At 39.3% G+C, this 10,919-nt stretch overlaps 1 protein-coding gene across 1 annotated transcript in view; it reads left to right on the plus strand.

Annotated features, from left to right (window-relative positions):
• The first annotated feature begins 2,115 nt into the window (after positions 1-2,115).
• SLC24A4 (solute carrier family 24 (sodium/potassium/calcium exchanger), member 4) overlaps positions 2,116-10,919 on the plus strand; it is a 90,658-nt gene continuing 81,854 nt past the window's right edge. Inside the window, exon 1 of the mRNA XM_009895466.1 lies at positions 2,116-2,278. Coding sequence (XP_009893768.1) covers positions 2,116-2,278 — 163 coding nt within the window. The remainder of the gene's footprint in view (positions 2,279-10,919) is intronic.

Below are 10,919 nucleotides of genomic sequence, written 5' to 3' on the forward strand. Positions count from 1 at the left end.
GGGTCGGGGATCGAAGGGGAAAGTCAGGGGAGCAGCTGCCTGCTTGGGGACGGCCCTGAGGGAGTTTTCATCCCCCCCGCCGCCACTGCACCAGCGCTGAATCCTCTCCGGCCGCTTGTGGTCTCCTCTGCAACTTCGGGCCACCTTTCCTTTTTATCCTTGGGTTGTAAACCTTCATCAGCTACACCTGCTTCTTTTCTACCCCCTTCCCCCTCCCCTCTCCCCCCAAATTACAGTGTGGATTTGGCAGAAAATTCTGTATTTTAGGTAAAAAGTTGTGCTAATCTTATCTTTTGTAGAGAGAGTGTTGCATCCTTTGTGCGAGTGCCGTGTTGGTAAACTGATGCGTTTATAATTAACCACATCGTTCCTACTCAGGGTCGTTTTTTTTTTCCCCACCTGCTGGCACAGTTTGGGCTGTAAGTGTGCAGCTTCAGGCCCTCTTCCTGCAATATTCTTTGCATCCCTCAGACACGAAGTCTAAGGTTGCTGGGACAGCACATGGGCCTCTAGGTAGGACTGCCAACAGTCCTTACGGATTTAAGAACAAAGTCAAACTGAGCCCACATCCTACATCCATGTTTAATATAAGGAAAATCTGATTTCAGCAGAATTAGGATGGGTCATCTGCTTAAATTAAAGTTGAAGTTAAAGCGTGTGTTTAGGGAAGAAAAATCTGGTGGAACCCGTCAAACTTTCTAATGCTCTTGTGCACAAATTATTGCCTGGGTTGTCTGAGATGTATTTAGGATGGCAACAAGCCATCCATATAAAAAATCAGTGTCTTAGACTATATTAGCATATTGCTCATCTTAGAACTTTCAACTTTTTTTTTAAAATTGTGGTTTTAGAGTATATTGTTGCTTTCTTTATTTAGAACTGCTGTTTGTCATGCCTATGCTTTTCTTTTTTTCTTCTCCTTGCACTGGCTGTTTATTTTCATAAATTTACTGGTTTGTGAAAGCATGTAACTGGGGTATGATTATGTTTACATAGTTTGAGGGGGTTATTTTGTTGCAGATAACAGTTTTCCAGAACTTTTTTACGTTTACATGAAAAATGTCATGACTAATGAAAGTTTTTAATCTCCTGGGTTATCAACTAAATCCTTCATAACCTAATTTTTGATGGTATGCTGCATCAGGTATTTTTTTTTTTTCAGCTGGCTAATTTACAGTATATTGTATCCATAAACACTGACCATCTGTTCTCTGTTTCTTCTATTTGTCAGGTCAGAATATTTTAGCAAATACTCTAGGCAAACTTAACTTCCAAGCTAGATTTTTTTTTTTTTTGCAAGAGTCGCTGTAACAAAGCATTACACGATGACTGAATATAAACTCTTTAGATCAGCCATGGAAGAATTTTTCTTGTTATAATATGTTCATTTGAAATGGATAAGGTTGAGATGGAAGTGATTTAATTAAGAGGTTCTATTCCTTCTTTAATTATTATAATAGCATACCCTGCATTATCACAAGTGCTCCTTCTGTACTCTGTTCAGCAAGTTCCATTGAGAATGCTTCTGGAACACAAGTTTAGACAAAAGCTCCATTGACTTCTAAAGAAGTTTGTTTTTCTTAAGATTTGTGGGGATTCACAGTGCAGTTATTTTCCATTTTCTTCCACAAGTTATGCAGGGATTGATATTATCAAGTATATGCAACACTGAAAAGATCAGCCTCTAGACTCAGAATAAACCAAAATGTAACCAGAACATGATCATATGAATTTCTATTTTTTGAGAAATCAGTAATGTAATATGTGCAAGTGCAGATGACTAAATGGAAGTGTGATTGTTGCTCATGTCAGCATGGCCGGGCTGCTTTCATCTATAGGAACTGCTAAGCGTTGAGTTTCAGAGGTGCAGGCTTCAGCATTTGATTGCTGGAAAATGTTTTCCCGTTGTGGGTCCCAACCAGGTATTCTGATAGCCAGAACATGCTAACAGCTCTGATACTGCGCCTTCATAGCTAGTTTCACCCTTTATAGCTAGAAGCATCTGGCATACATATGTTGGCATGTGCCTCAGTCACACCTTGATTTTGCTGTGTTCACATACTGATGGTCTCTCCATGGTCGTTGCTAGTAGGTGCACATAGTCCAGTTAAAACGATGCAGGAAAAAATTAGTGACAGTGGCCATAACCTCTTTCTATTTAATATAGGCCGAGAATCACCTATTGCAGACAGACGTGTTTTGTCAGAAATATGGAGGAATAGAAGGTTGATGGCATCACCTAATGGGACGCATGAAGAAAAGAACTGTACAGAGCCAGGTAAGATGGGAAAACTTATGTCTCACAAGCTCTTGAGATGTATTGCGTAGTGCTGCCATGACCAAGCTGCACTGATATGTTAGGGCAAACATAAAAGTGCCAAAAAAAGCAGGACTGTTCTGTGTAGAAATAAGGTTTATTGTGCTGTATAATGCCATGAGTTTATCTATCAATGGTAAAAGTTAATGTTCAGATATAGGAATGTTTTGGGGTGATTATGAGACTTGGGCTGACGATTTGATTTCTCTAATTTTGTTTCTTTTGGTGATTATTCCTGCCTAGCTGTTGCTGTGTGTATTGCACTGGTAATGAGAGGTGTACTTTTCTTGAAACTCTGGGTAGCTAAACATACAGTGTTTGAGATACCATCTGAGCACAGTGTGTTCAATGTGTTCGTTACCATTTTACATTTAATCATGTTTTGCTAGTTTAATGATAAACTATGTATTCAGAGTAGGAATTTAGATTGTTTGGAGGGGGATGATGGGGTAGAGGATATGGAAACCCTGGAATCCATTTTACTTCAGGATATCTGTCCTGGCCAGGCGATAATAATTGATTGAGGGCAGGGATAGATGACGCATTTTAACATCAGTGTTAGTCCACAATGCTTTCATCTTCCCATCTGTCTTTCTAGTGTGTATTTCCTTTCTCTCTCCTTGCCTCTCTGTGGTTTACGGTGTGTGGGAGATGAGACATTTTGCCAGTGGCACTAGCCAAATTAATTTAAAGTTCAGATTTTTTTTTTTTTTAAATATGACTCTTTGATCAGCTCTTTGATGACAGCAGAGTCTGTGCCTTCTTGCAAACAGTGACAGCATGGGATACTGTCAGCCCCAGGCGCTGGAAGAGTTTGAAGCAGTACTCCTGGCCCCTCAGGTACACGTTTGTTGAAATGCTGAGGCACCAGTTGTACAGATTGAGGATCACTACTGTGCTTGCGCACTTCTGAGAGGAGTGGAAAAATATTGCACAAAGTATGTGGATCCAAAAGTTTTAACTGTATCATGTTGATGTCCAAGAGCTTCTCTGTGCTTCTGTTAAGAACTTTGCGGGTTAGTTTGCTGTTGCCTGCATCTGTAACCTTATGATGCTGTTGATTTGTCTGTCAAAGTTGTTCACAGACAAGAAAGAAGGCAAAAATGACCTTTTGGAAACATGTTATTATTCTTGATGAATAGTCAAAAAATACTATTCTTTCCTACTACTCTTTAATTTTTCTCCACATAGGTGGATGCATCAATGTGGTCGTGTCTGAACCCATACTTGGTGGCACACTTGGAGCCAAGCCAACAAAGGCCACAAAATCGTAGAAGCTGTATCAGAAACATGCCCATCAAAGTTCTTGATGGGGATTTCTGTTTAGTATGAATGAGAACTTATTTTTTACAATGGTATGATAAAACTGCCAAGGGAAAACATATGTTTATGTGTAACTGGAGTACCAGGAGCAGTGCTGACTTCTCCAGATGTTTAGAATAAATTGCTCAGCTCCTTCCATTCCTCTAAAATGGTAAGATTAGTTTAAGAACAATTGGAATAAGCAAATACAGTTGGGTCATTTTGATGGGCTTTCTGAAATTCAAGTCATTGAGATGCGCTTTTCTCTCTAACCACAAGAGCTGTACACAAGAGAGGCCCAAATATGCCTGAGGATGCTGAGGTTTTGATAAAAATATCATGAGACTTGCATTAAATTCATGATTTCTAGTCACAGTGCTGGAACTAGCCTTTCTTTTTCAAGGTGTTTCTTCTGTTAGAATACAGATTTACAGATCAAATATGACACAGGATTGCAATTGCAGCATTTTTTAGTCACTTCCTGTTATTCTGTGGTTGTGTACAGTTTATCTCTGTCTATCTTCTGCAGCTGAATGGGGATTTAGATGCTGCAAGAGTGGCTAGATGTGAGATAGCTACAAATAAAGGGAACATCTGAAAATATCTGAAAGTGATGTTTGTTGGACAAGAATGAGTCTGTAAGAACCCATGGTTGTTATTGCTCATTAACAACTTCTGTAGGTTTAGGGTTTTCTGTTTGTTTTGTTTTGTTTTGTTTTGGGGGGGGAGTGGTGGTGGCTGTTTTTTTTTTCTTTTTTTTTTAATTCCTGTCTGGTAGCCAGAGATTGAGATTTGCCTTGTAATGAGAAGAAGGTACAATGACCTAAAACTTCTCAAAAATGAGCAAGTAGCATAGCTTGTCTCCATGGGAATGTAGCTTTTGTAATGCCCTGACTACATCTGGAAAAAGTAGTCCCAGGAAAGGTCAAGAGACTTGATCAAGATTTCATAGAAAATTGGTGAGAGAGCATGGATTTTCAGTTGGAATATGCAAGCTTTCAGTCATGCGCTTATCCCAATGTAATAAAAATCTCAGGAATGTGCTGTCAGACACTTTAAATGGCTGGACTTTATTTCTGGTCTTTTTTTTTTTTATCTTAAGAACAGATAGTTAATATGTATGTATATTGTCTGAATATAGTTAGTGCTCTCTGTATGCTCCTTCATGAGAAGTACTTATTCTTACCTATGTCATTTCTGTATCTGCCTTAAGCAGTAGGGGCCCTACCAATGCACAGCTGTGTATATGGTATATAGCAGTTTTCTTATGTGATGTGGATATTTTTCTGTGTGTGTTTAGGATATGAGAACTTCATAATACCTTGGGAAATGCAAGTTCTTGCTGAGAGCCTGTTAATCCTTTGTGTCATTGCCGTGCTATTGCTGCGTTCCCTCTTTATTAGCTTCCCACACAAGTCTGCAGCTTTACTTCCCTTTTCTCAAAGGCTTTCAACAAAGTTAATTTATTTACCACTTCACTCCCTTTTCTTACATACATGCAAATAAAAAAAAAAAATCCTCCGTTGTCAGAATTTGCAGCTATAGATGTTTATAAGACCATGAGATCCTTGCAGTTCATGACAGTGGTAAGAAAGGCTCGTCCTCGGTAGTATACCTTGGGAGAAAAATTCATAAGCTTCTAGAAGTAATGGTAGGAGTCTGTGGAAGCTGCTATCTGCTAGAAGCTCACATAGCCTACCCTGAGATTGTCTCATTTACTGAAGTAGATAATTTTGTATTGTGTTCTTCTGGAAACATTATTAATGCTTCTGGGGCCATTGTATCAGAACAGAAAAAACTTTGAAGTCTTGGCAATGCTGCTTTTAAAAAGAACCCTGAGGCTCTGACAAAAGAAAGGAAAATATATGTGTGTGTATATATAACTAGAAGAGAGAGGTTTTTTTCTAACATTTAGAGGTTAGAGGGACTGATTTTCATGAATATCTCAAGAGGTGCTGCACATTTTTTTCTGACAGTATCTATAACTCCTTATGACCGCAGAATAGTTACTATCTGTCCCGTAACAGCTGCAAAGGAACTGTAGGTCAGCTGCAGAAAGGAGGTGGAGCACTTGTGAGCGCTGAGCCAACCTCAGCTCTAGTCTGCACTAAGACCAAATCCTCACCAGAGTTAATGTGTTCTGTAGCATTTTTCCACTAAAGATCCTTCCTGGCTTGAAACTTCCCCACTGCCAGAAGCTCCTCTGCCATGGAAAGATGTCAAGGAGCCAGGCTGGAGGGCTTATAGATTGTATGTAGAAGGCTCTGGACTTCAAAAATTTCATGAGAGCCTGGGATTTTTGAATTATGAATCTTATGCATATTTCATATTGAGTAACTCTGTGGATTGCTGCTGTGGGAATCCCTCTTTGAAGGAAACCAAACTACCTTTTCTTTACGACTCTGAAAACTTTTCCTGGGTAAATAAATATCTGTGGGAGGAGAGGTTGATCTGACCCTCACGTAACGCAGAGCAATGTGAGAGGGAGAGTAGTTGTCTCTAGCATCTTAACAGATCTCATTAGTTTGCAACCAGTTTTTTTGCTTTATCCAAGCTCTCACTTCCATCTGCCATCAGCTCGCTAGCTTGCAGTGCCATCTGCCCAGCAAGGCTGATTTATAGCTTCTCTGCTCCAATGGCTTGCCTCTTGTTTCAAAATGTTCCCATGACTCCATGTCCTCCAGAACTCTGAGTAACGTTTCCAGAGCAATTACAAGGTGGGGTGACTGGGTGATGCGTTGTTTCTAACCATGGGACTCCACTGGGTCATGCTGGGCTGTTAAAGCAGCTGTTCTGGACTCCTTTCTGTTGCGAATGTTTTCAAGTAATCCCCGTATACAGTACAGAGAATATTTAAACTACTTGCTGTGAATTAGAAGTGTATCGGAATGTATTTTCATTAGTCTTCTGACACCTGTCAGTGAGCTGCCTTGAAATTGAAAGAGTCGGTGGGGTTTTCTGTCCAGTGGTTTGTCAGCTTTGGACAGTTCATGAGCTACATTGATTTTAAATAGCTGGGGATTTGGTTCAAGTGTGTTCCTGCCATTGTTATTGGTAGGTAAAGATGGATTGTGGGCTGGGGGAAAGGCAGGGGTTAGCATTTCTTTCTGAGTCGTGCTGCCTTTTTGCTTTAGAATGAAAAGGCGCATTGTAGCAATGCTTTCTGTTCTTGCAGCGAGAGAGAAAGAATCAGTCCTCTACAGTGAAATAAAGTGTGTTTCCCAGCAGCATGTGTATAACTGAGTTCTGAGTCAGGATCAAAAGTCATTAAGTCTGTGTGTATTTTACACTGTTAGTTATAACCTTGGGGACTCATGTAGGATGTGATGCATTGTAGAGAAACTACAGAAGTCTTAGACAGTTTTGTTAACATACCATAGAGAGTACAAGAGTCTGTTACTTTTCCTACAAAAATCAATGATAGTGTTCTCACTGACTAGGGAAGACGAAAGTAATTTTCCAAAAGGATAGAAAAAAGCTATTTCCTGTACATTTATAGTAAAGACACTATAGGAAGCATTGATTTCCATCAATTTTATTTAACAAATGCAGTGCTTAGTGAAGTGCATCATTCTCAATATGCTGGATTGAAGTATGCCTTTTTTTCTTAATCCTTATAGACACCTTAATATATAAGATCATAAACTTTGTGTAATAAATGGTGATCTAAACATACTTTTGTTGCTGGTGGAATATGCCATTTTCTGCTGATGGAAATTCTCTTTGAACAACATGATAATATGTATTGCTTTTAAGCAATGTGCTCACGATCTTCCCTAGAGCAAACTTCCATTTTGTAGCAGGAATAAATGTCTTAAAGCCCCGCTTGTAAGGAGGTGGTATTAATAATTTCACCGTAACCCTTTGTTTCATGAACAGTCTAAATTGGTAAGCTCAGCTTGACCTGCAGGTTCTCTTACTATGCATTTGTACAGTACCTAGCACAGAAAGATCATGGTCTCATTGAGGTAATACAGAAAATAACTGTTACGTTATTCGCAGATATTCCCCACCAGTCTTTAAGTCAGACTTGCTCTCTGCCTTGATGCATAGAAAATGTGTAACTGTTGTAATAAGATAGATTTATTGATAGTGCATACATTTTGATTTAAAATGTTTCTTTACTCCGATGTCTTATGCCCTCAAAGACCAGGAAATTTACCAGCATTAAATATCCTATTTTTGCCTTGATCTAAAAGGAAATGAAAGAGAGGAAAGGTGTAAGAAAAAATGTATTACTTTATGCATATTGCATTCACGTAACATATAGGTGCAGTGTCCAGCAAATGTGTGTGTATATATGCACAGATGCATGTATTTATGTAGTGGAAAGCCTTACTAGCCAGCCATCATGTAGTTTATTTCTGTAGCCACTTCTCATATGCTTGTGGGGTTTTATTTGTTTTGGGTTGTTCCTCGCACCCCTTCTCACCTGGTGTCTGTGGACTCCTCCTTCTCCCTCTAGATGCTGAGTAGTAAACTTTATGGATTGTGACCTCGCTTGGATAGTTTCTCTTTCCAGGGGAGATAGATGTGTGGCCATTTAAAACGACTTTTAGTGGACTAGTTGAGAGGAAATGACAAACGTTCAATGGCAAGTTTGGAGTGTGGCTCCCAAGGCCTCCTAAGCAGAATTCACACCTTGATTTAGGTTGAACTTCTGACACTCTTTGCCTGGCTTATTGATGTGGGTATTAGAAGCTTGGCAGGTAGATGTCGTTGAAGTTAATTGGGAAAAGTATTTTGTTTATTGTTTTGTGAACCTGTTTAGGAAATGTGCTTTGTTCGAAGCTAGAATTTAAAAAATAACGAACTTTCTCTCTGAGCTGTTCATTTTCTAGCGGTGTATTAATAATGGCATCCAAAATAGTAGAAAGAAATGAGACAAACATCTCGCTGTGCTTTGGCTTAACCTGCCAGCGGCGTGCCCTGGAGAGCTAAGAACAGAAAACGAACTCCAGGGTAATTTATCCATTTCCCCAGGTCTAGGTGCCAAGATTACAGGAAGTAGTTTAACACACAGTAAATAAGCGTCTGACTAAAATGCCATTTAGAGATGTAGTAAACAAGGGCAAATGAAACAAAAAGAAATACTATTTAATATATTATTGTATATTTTTAAACCTAATAAAAATGTTACTTGTTATAATCTTTAATTCATATGACTCAGATTTATTTACAGTTGAAGCACACCGTGGATAAGGATTTTTACAAGCTAAGTCTGAAACCAAGAAGCAGGCTTGAAACAGAAATCAGAATTTCTGAAATGTAGCATCTTCAGAACCAAATTTAACATCTGTTGACACAGGCCCTTTCTTTGAAGGGAACAAAACACCCAGGCTGAATGCTCTGGAGTGCTAGACTAAGATTTAAAGTTTCCCGTATTAGCCCAGCTCTGATATTTAGATGTCTGATTGCCTATATTTCAAGCCACATTACCTAAGAATTTCTCAAATGTTAATGTAGTAGTAGTGCAACATCTCTTTTTCTGTGATGGCAGATAACTCAGGCAGACAGCAGCTGTGTAAATTAGTGACCTGAGGTCAAAGAGGAAATATGTGGTAGAACAAAGAACCAAATCCAGATACCTCAGTCCTTATCTGGGCTTCTGCAAAGATGATATTCGAACAGAAGTTTGGATTAATATGACGTCCTGAGGTTCCATCCAACCTGAATTTTCCTCTGATCTGGTATGGAAGCCAAACGAGTTACATTTCACTCAGGACATACTTGAACTCCTGAACAGAGGATTTCAAAATCAAAGTTAATGAGACTTGGGCATGCAGATCTCCATGGGATCACTGACTGTCTCACCCTCAATGTGGGATAATGTGTGTGTATTTAGACCTGCTCTTCACTAGTATAACCATGTAGATAGACCTTTTTGTGTGGAAATGTGCTCTGTTTTCCACTCAGAAAATTGTGCTGTTGGTATAAAAGCTGTGTTTAAATTTATTTACCCATCCTTATCCATGGCAATTTCACTTTCACTCCTTGCTTTTTACCTTATTGTCTGTGACATGTGACCACGTACTGCAGTTGAGGCAGAAAATGCTGCTTTGTATCATGCGCAGTTGCTACCACACCTCACTTTACTGTTGTAGGAAGCGGGTTGAAAAGGCATTGTATATCGGTCTTTGAGCATTAATCCATACTCTTGCGGTCGGCCTAGGACAGAGTGTTTACAAGGTACTGGATTGTTTGACAGATGTTAAAACTCAGCACTCATTACTTAATCTCTGTGCGCTCAGTGTCTCATCAGTCCATAACTTGGACCACCAATGTAGAGGATTTGGGTGAAACTGGGCAAGCACAGAACTGGGCTGCAGGGAAGTAGATTGAAAAGCACCTGGAGGTAGAAGTGCAAGACGGATAGAGAAACCTGGAGTTTGGAATTGGGTGGTAGAAAGACTAAGATTATCCAGTCATGGAGCCTGGAGTTGGAGGATAGGTGAAAGGGACACAAAGACGTGAGTGGAGGGAGGCTGAATTTGGATAATGAACCATGGGAGAATCCTGAGACTAGCAGGGCAAGGAGGCAGGCCCTGGGAAGTAGTAAGCAGAAAAAGTGATAAAAAAGGTATGAAAACTCAAAATGCAGTGAGAAGTTTGGTTTTGGTCAGGCAAGGAATCTAGAATGAAAAGCAAAGGGAGTCTCTAAAAAGAGCTTACATTACAAACAGGCTACCTTTCAGCCTGGTGTTTGGCATGTAAAACTGGAAGCATTCACAATTCGTATCCATTTTTTGATTTTTGGTTTGGTGTTTGGTTTTTTTTTGGCATGGACTGGATATCAACAAAGAACATTTTCAGAGATTGTAGTAATGACACCATCTAGATATAAAGCAATTTAGAAAGCTTCAACAAAACTGGACCCTCTTGAGACTCAGCTCTGTCCCTCTGAATCTCAGTGTTTGCTTTGAGGGTCAAAATGACTGATTTAAAAATACACTTAAGGCACAGTGTGCAATTTCATTACAGTAAATTAATTTTATATTTTGTTCTGCTAATATTTCTGGTAAGAACCCTCATAATTGAATTATTCAGAAGTTACAAAATTTTATTATACATAGCTATTACTGTATTCATTAATGCTGATGACTTTTTACAGAGTAGGTGTGGTTATCCACCTAGTAGGCTGAAAATATTCCATGAACCTGCTGACAGTTAAACTGGCATCACTCCTGTTCCACAGGAAGGCAACACCTTCAGGCAATAAAGAGTGATGGTTTCCTTCCTTTCTTTAAAGTTGACAGACATTGAAGATGTTATAGTAGAAAATGTAATAGCCATAGAAACT

The sequence above is a fragment of the Charadrius vociferus genome, unplaced genomic scaffold, assembly GCF_000708025.1.
Source record: "Charadrius vociferus isolate BGI_N301 unplaced genomic scaffold, ASM70802v2 scaffold140, whole genome shotgun sequence".
NCBI classification, from domain to species: domain Eukaryota; kingdom Metazoa; phylum Chordata; class Aves; order Charadriiformes; family Charadriidae; genus Charadrius; species Charadrius vociferus.